The sequence below is a fragment of the Eurypyga helias genome, unplaced genomic scaffold (genome assembly GCF_000690775.1).
Source record: "Eurypyga helias isolate BGI_N326 unplaced genomic scaffold, ASM69077v1 scaffold13812, whole genome shotgun sequence".
Taxonomy (NCBI): Eukaryota; Metazoa; Chordata; class Aves; order Eurypygiformes; family Eurypygidae; genus Eurypyga; species Eurypyga helias.
The window spans coordinates 231-20,427 of record NW_010234204.1 but is presented as its reverse complement, the minus strand read 5'-3'; the positions used below and the strand labels follow the sequence as shown (position 1 = coordinate 20,427).

Sequence of the window (20,197 nt, the reverse complement as noted above, 5' to 3'; positions counted from 1 at the left end):
CCCTAAGAAAAAGTTGTTTAAATGAGCCACTACTTAGTTCTCTGCACTTTACAGAGCTCCTAGGTAGAATTAAGCGTTGTAGGAATGGGTAATTATTTTTTTGATGAAATTTAAAACACTGACGTGGTTTCAGATCTGACTTTGAAACACCAGCTTTTAGAATATGGGAAGATTAACTGTCCTGAGTTTAATTATGTTACTCACCTATAAAACTTCAGTGAAAAAGGGTGGTTTGCATGGGTGGAACAGTGGCAAGGTGCAAGTGAGCTGACACGTCTTTACTTTTTTAGAACTTCTGTGTTTGCTTCATTGTAATTAAAAATCTACAGGTGGATTTATGTCTCTTATGGTGAAAATTCAGGTGGGAATGCTACCATTCTTTTAATCTGATTTGTGCAGTAACTCTAGCTTGTAGCACAAAGCAGCATTTCAGAAGAGAATATTGGCAGATTGCAAAAGTTGGCTTGGCAGTTACCAGAAGTGTCATGACACTTTGGTTATGCCCCTGCTAAAATCCTTTCCTCCCCCTGCTACTGGGATACTCTGCTGTGTCTGATTCAGTCTTCACTTCGCTCTGACCTTTACTGAATTTAAGTTTCTTTTCTGTTTTTTTCCATGAAGGAATCCTGTCTTTGGCAGATCCCTCTACTCTCAGATCCTTCTTAGTAGGCAGTGGTGATCAGCTCTACATATTTCATGCTTCCCCAGGCTCATAAAGTAATCATGTAAGAATCAGAAGCTGTTGGTCACCTAAGGGTGGGGTTTTTTTTCCTAGAGTTCCTGTAACATATTCCTGGTGTGAGAGGGATGATGTTCTGCCTGCAGCAGATTGGCAGCTCCTTATCTTCTGGTTAGCCTTGAAACTTAGAATATTTCTGAAGGGTTGACCCACACGTATTGATTTTTGCTGTTTGCTCTGTGCTGCCTTCGTCATTTTCTTCTGTGTCAAAAACTGACAATTGAGAAGTTTTATTTGGTTTGCAGTTTGCTTGGACTTAGACAAAAGTGCTTGCCCCACTTCTAATGCTCTCTTTCTTTCTCTTCAGCAGTAGACCAAATTGCCTCTTTCAGGGACTACTTTTCTACTGTTGGCTTCCACTTTGTGTACTGGTATCAGGAAAACAACAATAGGAGCCAGCTGGGTGTGACACCAGTTTTCAGGTCAGGAGAAAGGCGTTACGTTGCCTTTTAGTAATACTCAGCTTGCTTTTCAGGTGTAGCTGACTTTACGGAGCTGAAGGGTGATTTATGTCTAGTAAACTTTTGGAAGAGTGTTTTAAGGCAGAAGATCTTAGGTGCATCTTGACATGTTTAATATTTGAAGTGGGCGGGAATGGATGGTGACAAAATGAAGAACAGCCTGGGGGATGTGGGCAAAAGTCCTGGGCTTGTTGACAGCAATGCAGGGAGAGGTGTAGCAGGTTTTAGATCTGTCCGCTGTTTTGGGAAGGACATATTAGTTCTGTCCCCACGTGTGCCTGACAAGTTTGTATTGTGTCTTCAACAGAGCAAATTTAACTGCAGTTGGGTTTGAGTGTTGCTTTTTTGGTGTGTGGTTTTTATTTTCTGTAGGTACTTGTCTGTTGGAAGGATTGTTTGTTTCTAAGCTTCCAGTTAAATCTTCATTGCACAAGTCCTCTATGGGAGTAATAGTGTTGGCAAGTGGAGGAACCCCCAAAACTTCCAATGCTCAGTCCAGTTCAGCTTAGTGGGATTATACAGCTGGGATCAGAGCCTTACTCTGCAGCTGTAAGTAAAACCAGCTTGAGCTCATACAGCCCTTTCCTTCAAGGAAGACATCAAAGTAATTTGCAAATTCCATATCAGCATCACATTAAAATACAAGAGAACCAAGTTGTGACTTTGCTTGTGATCATGCAAAGTGGTGCTGCCTGTATGATCACACTGTCATTTTATTGTTATTTTTCTGTATTTTGTCATTGGCCTTTGAAGTAGACACAAAATATTTTACCTGCATCCACCAGCAAAAAGCTAATCTAATCATACGTTGTGTGACTTCATTAGCAATTACTTCTTGTTTAAAAAAGCTTTTTTGAAGAAGTGCCTCGTTTAAAAACAACTTCATGAAATAACCAGTATGCATTCTACAGGGCTTTTTTTTTTTTTAAATTGTTTTGCTCCATTGTCTGAAGTCAGCCAAATTTTCTGCTTTGCAGGTGTCTTGGTCAGACATAGGAGGACTAGAAGATGTCAAGCTGAAATTGAAGCAAGCAGTTGAATGGCCTCTCAAGCATCCTGACTCCTTCATCCGAATGGGGATTCAGCCTCCAAAAGGTGTGCTGCTTTACGGACCTCCTGGGTGCTCAAAAACAATGATAGCAAAAGCTTTGGCACATGAAAGTGGCCTCAACTTCTTGGCAGTGAAGGTAGGCCATTTAGTCTTAAATTTTCTTAACTCCTGTGTAACTATTCATAGTTTACCATTTCCAGTGCTAGATTCCAGTGGCTTATCGTGTTTGTGATCCTCATGTGCTACAGCAAGCACCTTGTAAATATCTGATATATGTTGTGGTTTTTTGAAAAGGACTAGTGCTTCACTGTATGCTTTTTAAAAATGTTTGACTTATCACAGCACAGAAATTATAAGTTGGATGGATGGATAAGCTGTGTAGTGACGTATTAATTATTGCATTATTTAAAGTATTTTAAAAATGTAAACCAATGCAATTCTTAATATGTATGAAATAAAACTCTGGATAGTGGATGGCTCTTTACCTTAATAATTACTTGCTTGCATGGAAATATTATCATCTCATCTCTTAAATTCCTTTTCATTCCTCAGGAAAGTCACTTTCTCTATCTTACTGTTCATGTTTCATGACAGATTTTTCCTGCCCTATATGCCTTTTTTCAGGGGAAATCGTTCTACTTCATCAGTTTTTAGAAGGTTTGCAAAATCAGTTATATCTGGAGCATTCTTGGATAAATGGGATATTCTCTCGGCATTAAGAAACACTCTTAAGTACAGAAAAACTTTTGGATTTCATTGCCTATGAATCAGTGTAATTGATTGCTGTGGGTTGTATGGAAAATGCATGAATGGAAGTTATTTAGTAATAATAATACTGAGGTTCAGCACAGAGGAAGAAAAAAAAGGATAGCAGAGTGATTCCACATGGAGTAGTCCTGCAGCTGTGTCAGTGTTAATGAAGTGCAAGAAAAAACATTTGTTTAAGTATTTTAAAAGCATCATCTCCTCAGTAGTAAGATCACGTACTCTTGTCTGTTGACCATCTCTTTACTCACAAAGCCTTCTGTGTTGTTACTTTCTGCACAGCTTCCTTCTCTGCTTATCCTTCCTGACACTGTAAGGGTAGCTGTGGATCCTGTCCTCTCTGGGAGCAGAGGTAGTTATACTGACCCTGAAGCCAGCAGCCCTTCACTGTCTGTGCTTCCCAGGGTTAGAGACAGGCCTCTGGGTCATGGTCACATCAACAAGAGCAGCCTTGGAAACCTCAGCCCTTAAGAAACATTACCTTTACTGCCTCTTCCATAAAGACAAAGTAGTTCTTTGTACTCCAGAGTTACTAGTAAACAAGGTAACCTTTTCCTTCTGTACTGCTTAAAAGAAAACATTCCTCTTTGTCTCGCCCTGATGCGGGAGAGGATGGGCAGAAAATGTAGCAGACTGAGGGGAAAAAAAAAAACCCACACCACAATTTAAAACGAAATCTGTCATTTTCCAGTACTCATCAGTCATAGCTACATCAGACACTTTTACTGGTGCAGTTAATTGTTCAGAAGTAAAAAGTGGCTCATGGTGAATAGGAGGTGCTCTGATATGAAATGCTGTTGTACTTTTCAGCATTTCTTCACGGTGGAGTTCTGATGGCACAAATCCCCATCATTGACAAGCTGCAGCAGAAGCGGCTGGCTTGGGGAAACTGCCTTTTATTTCCTGTCAGTTTAAATCCCTTGGTCTGGAACTGGTTGAATTTTCAATGTACAGATGTTTCAAGAAGCACATCTTTGGAGCATGTCCAGCCCTGGATATGTTGACTCCAGAAAGGGAACATAGCCCGCTTTCTCTAACTTCACATTTGCTTCCTGGACAGAAAAGGCAACATCCATCATGTACTAAATGTGTTAAACATCATTGTCTGTAGCACTTCTTAAAGCACAATAGGCATGAATTAATTTCCACTGCATGCGTTCCTGCAATAAATCCGAAGTAGATGAATATGTGGATTTTTGCCTTTTCTTTTTGAGAGGGGATTTTTTCTTTCTTGCTTATAGTCCTATTAGTTTTCCCATTCTCTACGTTATGTCTCAAATATCTGTCTCTGGAACTGGTATCAAGCTTTTTGAAATTGAAGTGTGTTTCTTGATAATTTATTTCAGACTTGTGTTTTCCTTCCAGTCTCTCCTGCCCCAAATAAGTAATTTTGATGAAAAGTGTCTGGTGCGTAGCCTGTAGGATGTGTGTAGTTTTTCAGGATAGTTCAGGTGGCTCAGGTTCTTGGGTCAGTCTCGCAAACAGATTGCAGACAGGAGGCGTAGTTCTGGCTGTGGGAGCTGGCTGCTGGCTGCCGTCTCCCTCCCATGTCCAAAACCTGAGAGGAAATGGAGTATGTTACAAACAGTGCGAGCTTGGTCCAGTGACTTTTGGGAGATGGACCTATTATGCCTGCACACGACACGGAAGATACATGGGCACAGTCAGTCCAAGTCTCTCCAGCAGTGCTGAATGTACTCTGCTGGCTAGCCTGCTTGGGTGAAACAGGTATGGGCCCTGCCCCAGCATGGCTCCGGGAAGGCTTTTGCGCTACTTGTCCAGATGTGCCTGTGCAGTGTCTGTGCAGTTTGGACAGCTGACTCTGTCAGATGAAGTACTTCAGATGGGTTATATGTAATCTGTTAAAATGTGACGTTTCCACGTGTCTTGCTCACGGCCGGTTGTCATAATGCTACGTGAGGCATGGTCAAGGCGGCGCAGCCTGCGGCCCACATCTGCCTTATCTCTAACGCAGTTTGGAAGATGGGCAGTGTCTAGATGTAATTTCTGGGCAGAGGAGCTGACGAAAATAATGTGATAACAGATGTTTGACGTTGCATCCTGTTCTTTCCTGAAATCTATTGTGAAGTTTGAATGGTTCGTGTTACAATGAATGTGGCCCTTTTATAAACATGTTTTTTGAAGTTTGGCCAAAACTTTTTATAGCTATATTTTCACCAAGATTGGTGACCTTTTGCTTTTCCAGAGAAAAGTGATTGGTTGGTTGGTTTGTTTTACAAAGCAATCTTGCACATAATTCCTAAGGGAAATTGTTTTATTTTTAATCCTTCACTTGGCATTCTTTGTCTCTAATACAATATATCTGCTAAATTTACTGGGGTTGACGTTGTCAACTGCTTTTCAGGGGATGGCTCTTCCTGCTCCCTCCCACCACCCATTTTCTAAATCTCTTGCAGCATTGAGTCGTTTCAGGGTTTTTAGTGGTCATCTTGATTATTTCCCCCTCCCAAACCTCTGTTATGGAAAGACAACTGAATTGTTCTGAAATTCTTGGAGTGCTTTCAGTGTTTTGTGGTCATGGATCCCAGCGAGTATAAGACTCTGTGAGGGAATGAATTAGGATGATTTTTTCATTCTTCAGGGTCGAACATCAGTCTTGTCAATAGTTTCTGATCTGGTTCAGTTCTTATTTCAGTCAACCTTCTATGCACCTCTGTACTTCTTCATATTCCTTTTGAGCCTGCCCCAAAGCTTGTAATTTTCTTCTGAAATGTATTTTATGCATTTCTTTTACTAATAGGAAAAGAAAATTGTATACAGATATTGGGCCTATCAATATTAATAGGATGGGGAATGTAACTTTCAATTTCTGCCAGGCTGGTGACACTTTTCTGCTATATACCGTTGTCTGTCTCTGACATTTCTGCTTTAGATGTCATCTTGCTTTCTGAGATAGAACATGAAGAAAATTAAACCCTTTGTCACTGTGTTATTTCTGTACACTGTGGGTGGTTTTTTTTTTTTCCTTCTTTTGACTGTTTACATGATATCTCTGTACTGTTTTGTCAGCCTTAGGGTCAGTTTTAGCTGCTTTTTTGAGATATACGTTGATTAGACCACTAAGTTTTTATGGTGATAATGTAAGAATATTTTTTGAGGAAACTTCCATATCTTGCTGTATGGCATAAATAATTATATCTGCATTTGCCTTGCATTTTAGTTTGTTTAGATTTATTGTGACTGCCCTCTTGGATTATTTTAAAAAATTACTTTATTTTTAGGAAACCCTGTATCATTGTGTTGTACCAAGAATCTAATGAATATTCCTTTTCTTCATGGATTTTTCTGTTGCTTTTCTGGCAAGCAACTTGCAGAGAATCTTTGTGGCTTTTTTTTTTTTTTTGGTCATCGTTGTGGTATGTAGGTACTTTACTACTAAATAAGAAAAACATTGTGGTTTTTTGCTTTTAATCTATCTGAAAATGAACACTGAAGTTCACTGTTCAGTGGCGAGCCTGGGAGACACCATCACTGTTCCTACCCAGATAAACATCATAGAATGGTTTGGGTTGGGAGGGACCTTAAAGCTCATCTAGTTCCAACCCTGCTGCCATGGGCAGGGACACCTTCCACTAGACCAGGTTGCTCAAAGCCTCATCCAGCCTGGCCTTGAAGGCAGCCAGGGATAGGGCATCACCCAGTTACAGTGCATTCCTTAGCTGACAGTCCCATGAGGGGTATGGCGATTGGAAAATCCTATTGCCCTTTGAGTTGCCGGTAAACCCAGGATGCTGCATACTGGAGGGGATGTATGTTGTTGACAATATCCTGTGTTGCATTACTTTCTACTTACTCAGCCTGTTAAAACCAGAGGGAGGGTTTCTGCTCATCTCAGGAGGCTTTTGCTCAGGGTTATATCAACAAGAGGCTTTGAGTTCTGCTTTCTGACAACAAGCAGATTACCTGAGTTTACAAAATAAATAACAAGAAAAATTATGTAACTTCTTTATGCTTGTAATGGTTTTTGGAAGCATCAGATTTCCCCTAGCTGCATAGTGCTTTTTAATATTTGTCTATTTAAAATCAAAACTAAGGCAAAAACTCATGTGGTGATAGTGACAAAAACCAGCTTAAACTATCCTGAGAATTTACATCTCCGCTTGTTAAACCCCTTGAAATTCAGCTGAGAGACACTAATTGTTGTAAACACTATGCAGCAATAATTTTAAAAAAACAGCCCCAAACCCACCCGTGACGGTACGCAGTGTTTAAGGATGTTAACACCGAGCAAACCAACAGTTCAGATGATGTGTACTATCCTGCTTTAAAATATTTGCATTGATTAGGAGCTCCAACTATGCTGGGGGGGAGGAGGGAAGGTTATAAAATATTCCTGACATTTTATTTGCTGTTACTTAAGAGCTTGGGCTGAAGGAATCTTTTCTTTTTTCAATTAGCAGTAATTACAAAAATATACACTGTTCTCAGGGCTCTAATTTCACCTTGGCTTCGTTTAACTTCCTGTATCACCCGGCCGATGCTTTTGTACCACTCCCTGTGCTTGACATGTGCTTAAGCTTAGTTTGTCATCTGGGTCAATTACGTCAAAATATTTTCCAGTTGAAGTTTCCTCAGCTTTTCCCCTCAGCTCTTGGCTGTGGCAGCTAAAACAGATTAATGAGGATTCGAAAGGCCAACTGCTTTGCTTTGTGAAGAACTGTCACTGAAATTTGGGGGATAGCTTAGCCTTTGGATGGGGATTTCAGTGAGCAGACATATGAAATAGTTACAGGCATCAAGCCTTCTTAACTTGTTGATTAATTAGCAGATAGTGAAACTCATGTTTGAAAAATTTCTTTAACAGTTTTTACAGGGGACAACAATTTGGGATCCTTTAATGGACTCTTGTATTCCTGAAGCTATCTGCATGTTTTACTCTACTAAAAATAAAACAAGACATTCATCCATTCTTACCATAAGCTTTCCAGAAGTGAATATGCAGGCAGAAAATTATTCCAAGATCTGTCTCTGTTTCCTTGTCCCTTCCCAAATACTTTGCAAAATTAATTTTTATTAACACTTTGTTTTTCTCTCCTCAAGTTACACAGGGTTCGTCAGTAATCAGGTAAATGTAGCAGTCGTGGAATGCGGTGTTGCTGGAGGGATGAAGTTTCAGGAGCCAAATATGTTTTACAGTGCGAGTGGTTAATTTTTTGTTGCTTGCTGTATGATTTCTTTTTTTTTTTTTTGATCCGATGTGGATACTGCCCCGATGCAGGTACATTTGAGCAGCAGGTGTGCCCGAGTGCTGAAGAGGGCCTGAAGGCACTGGTTCATGCACTGAATGTAATTCGATGTTTCCAGTCAGTTCACTCCACAAATACTGGTTTCTGCATTGTGTAAAGAAGCCTCAATAGATTGTCACTGAAGTTTGCTAGTCAAGGCGAATGGCAAACAGTGTTTTCTGAGGCATGCCAATAAACTAAAATGGGTATTGTATTTGCCTTCACAGTTTGATTGCGCTGCTTTTAGCAACCTCGCTGCAAGGACTGGGGATGACAGTTATTTGCCAGCCTACTCCCTTAGATACTTTGGAGCCCACAAGCACCTGTTGAAGTTTTTAAAATGCCAAACAGGTGTCAGCAAGTTTTTAAGGCCCTCTGGAATGCATGGCAGAGGGAGAGGAAGCGATTCAAGTGGCGCATGGCGCTCAGCCTGGAGTTCACTTGTGCTGGGAAGGTGGGAATGATGATTAAATCATTAAATGGCATGGAAAGAGAAGTAGTAGGCTTTATTCTTAACAAGCAAATACAGTGCATTTTCTGAGCAAATATTTTTCTGTGTAGTGTAACCAATTAGCAATTCACACATGTACAACCTTTGCGTTAGAAGTAGCCTTACTGTTAAAATAAAGGAAGCCCCACTGTTTATCTTACTAGCTCTCCTTCCTGCAGCCGGCCTGAGTTATATGTTGCTTTGGTTTGACTGTGGTAGGGAGGGGATAGTATTTTGCTGTTGAGGTTTCTTCCGGATCAGTTAATGTTGGTAGAGTCTATCATCTCACCTGCATTGTCATGGAACTGGAAAGAATAAAAAAAAGGAAGCCAAAATGCTGGGTATAACTCCATGAAAGATATACTGGTGCTGGTAGGGATGGGACCAAGCTTCACTCCTCAGAGCTGGCTGTGTACTCTACGCTGCTCCTCTAGTCTGATGAGAAATTAGCAGCAGTGAGGTGCGTTGCATCTGCCAGGTAGAGGTAGGTCTGTCCAAATCAGTTAGTGTGAATATCTAACTCAGATGCAGATGTCTGAGTGTGGGCAATAAACATTGTCCTAGGTACACGTTGTGAACAGTTGAAAACTAATTTTGGCACACCTGTCTTTTTTTTCCTTTCAGATTCACAGTGCAGAGCTCAGTTTCTCGATACTTCATTTGAAATTAAATATTAGTTATGACTGATATTTTAATGTCATATATTTTAAGATTTTGATGTTTGATCTTTTTTACTTTGAACATGGCAAAAAAGGAATTGTCCATTATATATTGTAGAGTAATAATATGTAGGATGCGATATAAATTCTCTAATTGGATTTTTTAAAAGTATGTATCATACTCTATAGCTAACATAGTTTAGTGTGTCTGTGTTGGAGCCCGTAACCTGCATGTGCAGTTATGGCAATATTTTAGAAGAGTGTAGACAGAGCTGTATGCTGGAGAAATCTGGGGCTGTGTCCATCTGGCTCAACAAGCCTAAGTGCATAACTTACCTGATTTTCAAAGCAGTAAAACATGATTTGTGGAGGGAAGCCATCGACTAGATTTCCTATCAGTTGAAAGTTGCTACCCATTTTTTCAGGTGGAAAAAAATCTGCAAGTGGTTTTAAGCACTGCTTAGACAAATTACTGATACTCTGACTTCAGGGGTACCAGATGTTCCTCGTGCAGTTTAAAAACACTTTGAGAATGTCTGTCATAACCATGTGTACATAAGCGTATCTCATGTTGCAGCCTGTATACAGGGGTTTTATCTTTCGTGCAGTTAATCTTTCAAGAGTTTATTCTGATAATATTTTAAATGTAAGGAATTTTCTTTTTATCTTGCTTTTTTCTTACCAAAAAAAGAGAAAAATCCACACTCAGTCCAGACCATAAACAGGTAGAAGGTTGCATGATAGAAGGGGAAAGTATCTGTAGGTGAGGATGGGATTGTATCTAAACAGAGCATAGCTGGAAGCTCGCATTACTTTCAGCCTGAATAAACAAAGCTCAGCAGTATGCAGTGGGCCTGAATTGGCAGATTTCGTACTATTAGTCTGGATTGTAGCTCACAAATTGTGTGCTTATTATGCATGGTGATGCTAGGACTACTTCTGCCAGTTTCCTGCTCCAAATCTTTTGCTGATTTTGGAGTTGCTGTGCAAATGACCGGAAGGAACAGGCTTTTTCATGTCTCTTCATATGGACAATGGCTTGTTGCAGAAGAGAACAGAGGTAGGCATCATTAAACTGGACCATTTGTTACTGGTACCTCTTGGTCAGTATATAAACAGCTGTAAACAGCTTTTAAAGGAATTGTTATGCTCATCTCTAGGCCAAAAATGACACTTCAGCAGGTGTTGACTTGCTAATAAGTAAGTCAGACTCATGTCAATTGATTTTTAAAGCATTAGAAAAGCATTGAAAAATAATAATAAAAAACCCCTTCCTGCTGTTTCTTGAGTGGCCTCCAGCTTCGAGGTAAACTTCTGAAAAAGAGAAGGTGAGCTTTGTGAAAATTTGAAACCTTGTCAGCTGTCAGCAGGTGACTTTGTGGTGGCCTGTAGATTGCTTGCCATGCAGATTTGTCTTTTGAAAGAACTGCCATCAATCTTGGATAAAGGACAGCCCGTTTGCAGACATGGTAAGGCTCGGGTGGGACCAGAGCGAACCCAATTCAGTTTCTCCATGCAGCCTCTTTGAACGTTTCTAGTCTTTCTGTTGTGGTTTTAAGTGTTTGCATGAGACGAAATGTATAACAATTCCTCCTCTTCTGTGTGTGCTTTCTCTGACTTTGGATTCCTTTCCTTTATTGCCATGCATAACAAGAGTTCCAAACTGCTTGCAATAAAAACCATGGTTCTGAACAGCAACTTTGGTATTGGTCAGGAGAGGTGAACTAGGAGACTTTCAAATCAGTTTTCATAAAAATTCTTGATGAAGAGGCACAGGTCATTAATACATAGTGGTCTTTCACCTGGAGTTGCTGCTTAATGAAGAGAAAAACAGAGGAAAAACTTCACGTCAAAGCTTATAGCAAAACCATGCATTCAAAATAATTCTCTTTGGAAACATTTTAAACAGTATTTATTGCTTTGATGTTGCCTTGATCATATTTTAATGCTTAATTAAAAATAAAACTCCAAGCATCTGAAATTACATTGTACCTTAAAGCTCAAAGAGAGTAGTTTTGGGTTTAAGTATTTTTTGCTCAGACAAAAGAAACAAAAATGTCAGGCTATTTGATGTTTGTGTCATCCTAGAGGAGTACACTATTGGCACTGATGCATATGATGTTGGTTTCCATGAGAGTACTGATGTGAATTAAGATTACTTATGAGAATAAGGGCATGAAAGAGAAGGTTCATAGGCTCCAAGAAAAGGTTAGTAAAAGAAATCTATAATTGTAGGTAGAATCTGCAGAGATTTCTCCCCGTATCAGTTCAGTTTAACAGAAAGAGAAGACTGTGCTCTCGTTCCGTATGGATTTGTTAGGCCCATGCTATCGGATTCCTCATCTGCACTGAATGTGATGAATGGCAAGGGCCTGGAGCAGCTGGATGCCGTCTCTGAGCTGCCAGTTGCATAAACTGCATGTTCCTCATGTTCAGTGTCCACAGTGAATAGTAGGAAAAAGCTTTGTGTTTCTCTCTTACCTTGTTTTTTCCCTTTTCTTTCTTTTCTTGATTCTTCATCAGTTGTGTTTGATGAATGTCGTTTCCACGCAAGTATCCAACAGACTCAGATTTTGAAGTTGTTGAAAGTGTGCAGGTGACACTTCACCTACAGCAGCAGTTGCTTTGAGGGTGGATGTTGATGAAAGGAAGCAATGCTAATTCTGTCATTTAAATTTCCTATGGGCAAGGCACAGTGCTGCTCTTCAGTCTTTATACAATTGCTTTTACCTGTGTGGTACACCAGGTCTGGCTACTGCTGTAACCCACCTGGTCCTTTGGGTACTGGGTAACTCCTTGAAAGTAAATAAATAAAAACAATGTCATAGATGCTTTGCTAATATCAGGTGGATGCTTTGCTGATATCGGGTAGCTTGTGCTTTTCTTTTTAGAGTATGCATTCTTCCCCGTATGTATGTGTGGGTACTTTCTAATGGTGCTAGTGTCAAGATAAAGTGGGTACATTAGTAGTTATTGCGAGAGTGAACATGAACGTGGAAGGAGAGCCCTCAAAAATCGGCGTGATGCCTTTTAAGAGTAATGAATCTGTATTCTACAGGTCTGGGTACAAAGTCCAGATAGTCCCATTCAAAGAGGGATTGTAAAAGCAGCTCTGTCACTGACAATGTATAAATGTGCCTCTGCCACACATTCTTAATTCTAGCAAACACACCGTTTAAAGCTGCCTTACTGCTCTGAGAAGTGAGTTACCTGAAGGTACTCACACCTGTGAAGCATAGAAAGGTTGTCCAGTTTTTTGACTGTGAAGAAGGATGTCCTTTCTGCTGGTGAAATTACGAGGACACCTGTTCCCTGGAAAATAGATTGAAGCCACTGGATCTTTTCTCGGTTCAGGGCAGTGAATAATCACTGTTAGTTGTGGCTGCAGGTCAATGTTAATGCCAGCCAGGCTGAAGTCAATGAGTCATTACCAATCCCATGAGAATTGTAGTCCCATTAGGAAGCAGTATTTAAGCAGCCTGTCCTAAAGGATATAGCAGAACAGAAAATGCTCTGAGAATTCTCTAGTGTTTTACTTTCTGTAATTGTAAGTACTTGCTCAAGACTTGAACGTTGACCCTGTGGTCTCGGGTCTGTTCCTAGTGGACAGGTCTGTGAGTATAAACAGGCACTGAGCAGCTGGCACTAATAACCGTGCTTGGCTGGCTCGGCAGAGAGAAGGAATGTGAATGAGCTGAGAGGCTGAACAGCTTTCTCGCTGGGGATGGAGCGCCTCATGGATGGGTTTCAGGTGTGCTGCTATGGCAGCTGCTTCTTTCTGGACCTGCAAACTGTCAAGCTCAAAGAAGTGCTGTAACATTGGTTTAAGACACTGCTTTGGTGCTTGGCTGGACAGGATACACATTGCGAGCACAAGTAAATGCCTTTCTGTAATTTGGCTTTTTGGCTGATTTGCAAGCCCCTTGTTCCTGTTGTTGAGCTAACCACTTTTAAGAAGACCAATGTTTATATTTTTGGTTAATTCTGTTCTCATGAAAGTAGTATGATGAGAGGAATAACCTACATGCATAGAGTTAATTCATGCACAGTGCTATAACAACCAGAGGAAAGCCTGGTACAGGTAGAAGGTAAGTAAAAATGCACAAGACTTGCAAGTGACAAACTCGTAAAATTCCTTGTAACAGAACATCAGTAGTGTGGTGCTGGAAGATTGTCTCAGTCCTTTTTGTATGTAAATATAATGTGTGTTTTAAGCTGCCTTTTTTTTTTTTTAATTTTGCAGGGACCTGAGCTGATGAATAAATATGTTGGTGAGTCTGAACGAGCAGTGAGAGAGGTGAGAAAGGGCAAGCCATACATAATGTTATATGTTAAGCTTTCTTGATGTTCAAATTCTTCTCTGCTTATAAGATTACCTTTAAACTTTTCAAAAAAATCTCCTTCTGGTTTAAGTTTAAAAACAAAATGAAATAAAATAAAAAAAAAAAAAGGCAAGAGGGGTATTGTGTGTTGTTCAACTTCCTTCTGCTTCTGCATAGTGATGCATGTCACATTTGGATCCAGTTGTAGCTTTCACTGTAAGCCTGCAACTTGCACTATCATGAATAACTTCTCTCTTTTTTTTTTTTTTTTCTCAAAATAAACCTTTTAGAAGACAAGGCTTCTGTCTGTTCTGTGATGCTCTGTAGCTTTTGAGGTGTGCAGGGGGTGATAGCATTCTGTAAAAATTTTCGATCCCTTAAACGGAGTGTTTCATTGTTGTTGTTCTAGATCTTTAGGAAAGCCAGAGCGGTGTCTCCTTCAATTCTTTTCTTTGATGAAATAGATGCCTTGGCAATTGAAAGGGGAAAGTAAGTATTCCTGTTACAAAAATCACAGCCGGTGTTTTCTGATAAATTACTCTTGCATTGTGCAATCACAAGTGTATTACTTTTCCAGAATTAATTTATTAAATATATTCATTCCACATACAGAAGGATAGCATTTGTGGCTTCTACTCAAGTGTATTTAACTTGGCATAAACAGGTAAGCTGGTGGAGTTCTTCCTTTCTCATCTTATTAACAGGAATGATTATACAGGTTCTCATGCCCGTTGGCTCTTTTCCGTGGTTTTAGCTTGCATTTATTTCCAGTAACTAACTCCTTTCTTTTCCCAGGGTTGTTGTACTGGCCTAATATAGTGTCTCCATAAGCAAACAATATGATCATATGCTATATAACAAGAATTTCCAAGGAGACTACTCATATGCCTAAATCTACCCTTAAACATTTTGCCAGAGTGGGAAAAACTTCTTGCAAAGATTTGGGAACACTTATGTCCTTTCATGTGTGACATGAAAAAGGGATTGTTACGCAAGCAGCTAACAATGTTTTTTTAATATCCTGCTTTGTGATGATTCTGAGAGATGTTTAGCTCTTGTCTGAAGGAGGATTATAGCAGGTTTTAGTTGCTACTGTAGTATTTAAGATTTGATAGGCTCTGTAAGTGGTTTTTCTTGGGGGATATCTTATAAAATATTACTGCTTGTGTGCAAGTACTTTTTTCCTGGTTTGTGCATGTAGAAGGTGTTTGTCCAGTTTAGAGGTGCAGCACAACGTTTTTATTTTTCTGGAAAAGAGGCTACTTTGGCATCCATACAGACTCCTTTGTATTGCAAAAGGACCATTTTTTATCTGCTGGAAAGGATAAAAGGTGTCATTCTGACATTTCAGTAACACAAATAATCTATGTATCTTGCAGCAGGTGATATCACGTGCAACAGTAGCACTGTTCTGTGAAGAAACGAACACATTTTCTGTTGAAAATGCCAAATCTGATAGAAGTCTTCATCAGTACACTTCTCATATGCAGTGTATGCAACTGTGAAATTTGTAAACTTCCTAGAAATGCTAGCCACCCTGTGATACATGCTGAAACACCTGCCTGCTTATCACAATAGAGGAGTTGCAAAACTGTGCTGGAATCAAGCCAGTAGAGGGGGAAAAAATCTCCCCCCCTCTGCTGCAATTCGTCATGTGCTTAGCTTTCAGAAACACGACTTCATCAAGATAAAACCTTTTGGAAGAATAAGCCATAATACATTTTAATCAGCCTTTTCACACAGTGCCCTAGAGTTGTTGAGCTTGTTTGTGTGCTTGCTTTATTCTTTTTGGGAGTAAACAACCCAATTTCTCTTTACCTGGAATGGTCTGTGGGGGGTAGTAGGCCTGGCATAGCTTGCTGAAGAATGTGGTATGACCTGCTGCAGTCATGTTGCACTGGAGACATCTGGTTTTGGAGCTTTAAAAAGAACAGGGTGGGGGACACAAATATTTCATTGTCAAATCTGAACCAGATGGGAGGTAAAATATGTAGCAGAGTACTCGTAAAATTCATCTGAAATTAAATGGCGTAGGAAACCAGACAAGGCACTTATTAGAAATGGCCTTTTTTTACAGGCTGACTTTGCACAGTAGGAATTTGCAAGTGCATTAGAGATGCTAACGATTTGTGGCCTCTGGAGATCCATTTCCTGTACTCTTACTAACCATACTGAAGTTTTCAAGGAAACACCTGTTTATATTGTCTCCCTATTCCCTCTGTTGGTTGAATTAGTTTTCTCTGCCTTGGCAGTGAAAAGCACCCTGTGATACAGCTTTGTAAAAGTTTTTCCTCTCAGTTTAAATCCTTGTTAGGATTCTGTGGGCTTTGTGCAGAAAAGGTACTGCATCCCAAATCTCCCGGGTAGCTAACCTCTCCTGATCCTAAAAGGACATTTCCAGAGACACAGAGAAGCCTAAGCTTTGTAAGTTGTGAGCATGGTTTTATGCATAGTTCAGATCTGAAATACAGATGTGAAATAACATTGAGTAATTGCTTAATGCTATTGCTCTTCAAAGCACTTGGCTAAGTACTTGTTAACCCATTATTACTTGTTTAGTTTTACCCAAAGGTGGTGTGCTTAAAACACAAACGTTTTGCTCCCAAACTTCTGTAGAGATCACTAAGCAATCCCTTCTCATCAGCAGGCACAGACAAACTAACAGACTTTGTAATTAGTTCTATTACAGGTAAGTCAAGAAAGTTCAGGAATTTTCTTGTTTGTACCATTCAGCATGTCTCCTTGGCATCATGTAGTGGAGTCTGCGTCACTGCGCAAGCCCTTACTCCATGGCAAATGCTGTAGGTGCATTCAGATATGCCACGGTGTTTTATTTATTATAGCCATACCCAAGCCCTGGCTCCATAATTGTAATATGTCTAACACCATACTTAATGTGACTGTGTCATGTAGCAGTTTTGCTTTACAACATGTATTTGTGTGCGTTTATTAGCTACAAGAAATATTGTTTTGAAGTCAGCAAAAGTTGTATTCATTGACATTGTTCAATGTCAAAATGCATTATTTCTGAAAAGCTTATTTCTTATCCAGCCTGCTTGGAAGTTGAGTACGTTTCATGTATATGAAATATGCTCCTGGGTTTATCGCCTTGTCTGTACACTCCCCTCCCAGTTTTGCATGTAGGCAACAAACTAATACGTGTTAATGAAAGAATGAAAAATGTGGACTGGATTCATACCAGCCTCAAAGAGAATTTACAATAACAGAATCCTGCACCTCTGAAGAAACAAAGTTCATCAAGCAACTGCTCCTTACACTGGACAGGTCTGGAGATCCTTGATGCAAGAAGATGAGAGGGTGATTCTGAATGGACTTGAGTTTCCAGTATGGTAATGAAGACAGATGAAGATAATTTGAGCTGTATTCATTTCTGTATTTTGTTACACTGTGCTTCTAGCACTCTTGAAAGACTTTTCTCTCTGCCTGGTTTATGTTGAGATGTTAAAGGAAGTTTAGACAGAACTCAAAATAAAAAATTAGGGGCTGAATCAACTGTCTAAAGGAAAGGGAGGCATTCACTCTAACTGGTTGTAAAGAATGGATGATAAATGTGTGGAAGAGGGTAGAAAGTTAGAGGTGTCATGATGAGTTTTGAGTGGAAAAATAATTGAGATCAGAAAATCTTCTGCAAATCAGAAAGGCTTTTGGTAGAGAATTTTCCTTCACTGAGTTAGTCCAAGCTCCAGCAAACTACCACTTGACACCTTTAAAACAAAATTGACGTTTCACGGATTAACATGCAGTGCGGAACAGTTATGCATTGCGAGAGATGAACTGGGTGATGCACGGAGCCTTTTCCACTACTCTGTGGTTCTAATTAGCTTTTACTTCCATGAGCGGGTTAAGACTTTTTTTCCTTTCTCCTTACTTTTGAAAGATGCTGTTAGGACCTTTTGTAGGAGGGCCTGTGTTGAAGCGAGAGCTGCAGGACTGGTCCAGATACAGCAGCGCGTGATGAGGAAAGTTTGCCTTGCAGTAATCCCTTGCCTGGACAAAGCTTGAGAGGCTTTACAAATTGCACAGCTGCAAAGAGTTATGGGTATTTGTTATCCCTTGGTATCCCGACCATGTAAAGCCTAATTCTTCTGGCCATTAAAGGTTGCCAAGAGGGAAATGGCTTGGTAATTAGACTTGAAAGTGATGAATGAACGTGGTTCTGTGTAAATGCACCACAGACAGTCTGTTTGCTGAACTTAAGAAATCTCTGTGCTTTGGAAATGGGACATTGTTTATATACGTAGGATTTTTAGGATTTTTGGGTGCAAGACATGTTTGTTCCTTTTCCAGAAGCAAAGCATTTTCCCCTTTAACTGCAAATCCTTGTAATGTAAGGTAGGAAATGTTGTAGACTGATGTGAAAGACACTGATAAATTCCATTAGAATGGGGAAAAAAATGACAAGGGACAGAATTGGTACCTTGCACTTGACTTGTGCAGGCCAGAACAAATTGGTAGCTGAATAATGATAACCTTTTCATGTGAGGGTAGAAGTGACAAAGTGAAGGGACTTTGGTACCAATTCCCTGAACCTACAATATGATGATGCTTTTCCAGGGAGGTATGTTAGCTTGTAAGCTGAGGGAAAGACAGATAAATTCTTAAGCCACAATTTAAAATGCTTAGAACCTCTGAAGGATGCACTGTTTTCACTTCAGGTATTAAAATATTTGCAGTCTTAACTTTGAGGCCCTCAGGCTCCTAAATAGAGCTGTGAAGAACAGCATCTTCTGTGTTGTGCTACTTCTGCTTTTAACAGTGTTGTGATACATCTTCTGCTTTTAAACCAAGTAGTCTGTCTTTCTGGAATACTTTAGGACATACTGTTGTCCAGGTTTTGGCTGGGATAGAGTTAATTTTCTTCCTAGTAGTTGGTACAGTGCTGTGTTTTGGATTTAGGATGAGAATGTTGATAACACACTGATGTTTTAGTGTAAGCACTGCTTAGCAACAACTAAGTCAAGGACTTTTCAGCTTCTTAAACTGACCTACCAGCAAGGAGGCCAGGGGTGGCACAAGAACCTTGGAGGGGACACAGCCAGGACAGCTGACCCAGACTGCCCAGAGGCATATTCCATACCATATGATATCATGCTTAGTATACAAACTAGGGGGAAGGTTGGCTGTGGGCTGCTGCTTTGGTATTGCCTGGGCATTGGGTGGTGAGCAATTGCATTGGGCATCACTTGTTTTTTATATTGTTTTATCATCATTATTATTATATTTTCCCTTCCTCTTCTGTCCTACTAAATTGTCTTTTTTTCATCCCACAAATTTTACTTTTTTTTTTTTCTCCAGTTCTTTTCCCTATCCCACCACGGGATTGGGGAGTGAGGGAGTGGCTGTGTGGATTTAGCTGTGGTTTGGGTTAAATCACAACAACTCTACACTTTATGTTCAAGTGTACAGCGTAATATGTTCTAGTGTTGCATTTTTATATCTGCAAATTCGCTGGTTGGCAGCCTCTGTCATGTAGGAGGTCAGTGTATTGCATCCTAGAAATTAAACCTACGGGCTGGACCCTGCAGGGACTAGAGCAAAGAAGCATTAGGTAGGCTAGAGGTTCTTCACAGAAAACCACCTTGCACAGTCTGAATTACCAGTAGTAGAGCTGGGGGAGGTATTATCACCCTAATATTGCTCACGCAAAGGCAGAACAAAGTGATCAACATGCCGAAGAAATGGAGTTTCCCTGTGCCATGCTTGTGTTTTGAGACACCTCATTCTAGCAGTTGGCTCAGTTAAGCAAGAAGCTGTGTGTTTCTGGCTTATGTTGGCACTGGTTGTCCCTGGATTGAGGAACATCAGCTGATTCCTTGCAATATCTGAGCTGTGTTTGGATTTGATAGAGTTGAGGCATTCAAAACTCTTGTGACTGCTGTCTAAATTCTTTAAAGTTTTGGAATTTGGTATCCAAATAGAAATATTGTCTGGGGAAGAAGCTGCACGTCCAGTGCCAGCTTTCTCTTTTAGGCCTGGCAAGGAGTGGTGAAAAATTAAAGTTCTGAAATCATTTAATTGTACATTAAAGCTTGTAATTTTTTTAAATAGTAATTTTAACAAATATTACCCATAAGCTGCGTGTATATACAGTAGATATCTGCAATCCCATTAATTTTAAGGCAAACTCATTAATGTTTCTTATCTAGCAAAAATCCTTTTATCATAATGTGTTTTAAATCTGTATTTTATTTCCTTTTAAAAAAAAATATCTAACTTTGACAGCCTGTATTATAATTTTGATATTTGAAGTCAACAGAGACTTTCATTAGCATTAGCGGAGGCAGGACTGGATCTGTAAACCCTTTTCTTGAAGTCATTCAAGCATGTGGATAAATGTAGAGGGTTTAGTGGGACTAATCAACACTCATAGTGTAGGTAAGCCTGCTCTGCAGTGCTTGAGAGTGCTGTGGCAAAGGTGACCTGCAGCAAGATGCTTCGGCCAA

At 39.9% G+C, this 20,197-nt stretch overlaps 1 protein-coding gene across 1 annotated transcript in view; it reads left to right on the top strand.

The window, feature by feature from the left end:
* SPATA5 (spermatogenesis associated 5) overlaps positions 1-14,222 on the top strand; it is a gene marked incomplete at both ends in the record, with an annotated part of 46,964 nt that extends 32,742 nt beyond the window's left edge. The window contains 3 exons of the mRNA XM_010161985.1: positions 2,178-2,387; positions 13,655-13,708; positions 14,143-14,222. Coding sequence (XP_010160287.1) covers positions 2,178-2,387; positions 13,655-13,708; positions 14,143-14,222 — 344 coding nt within the window. The remainder of the gene's footprint in view (positions 1-2,177; positions 2,388-13,654; positions 13,709-14,142) is intronic.
* Between the last annotated feature and the right edge of the window lie 5,975 nt (positions 14,223-20,197).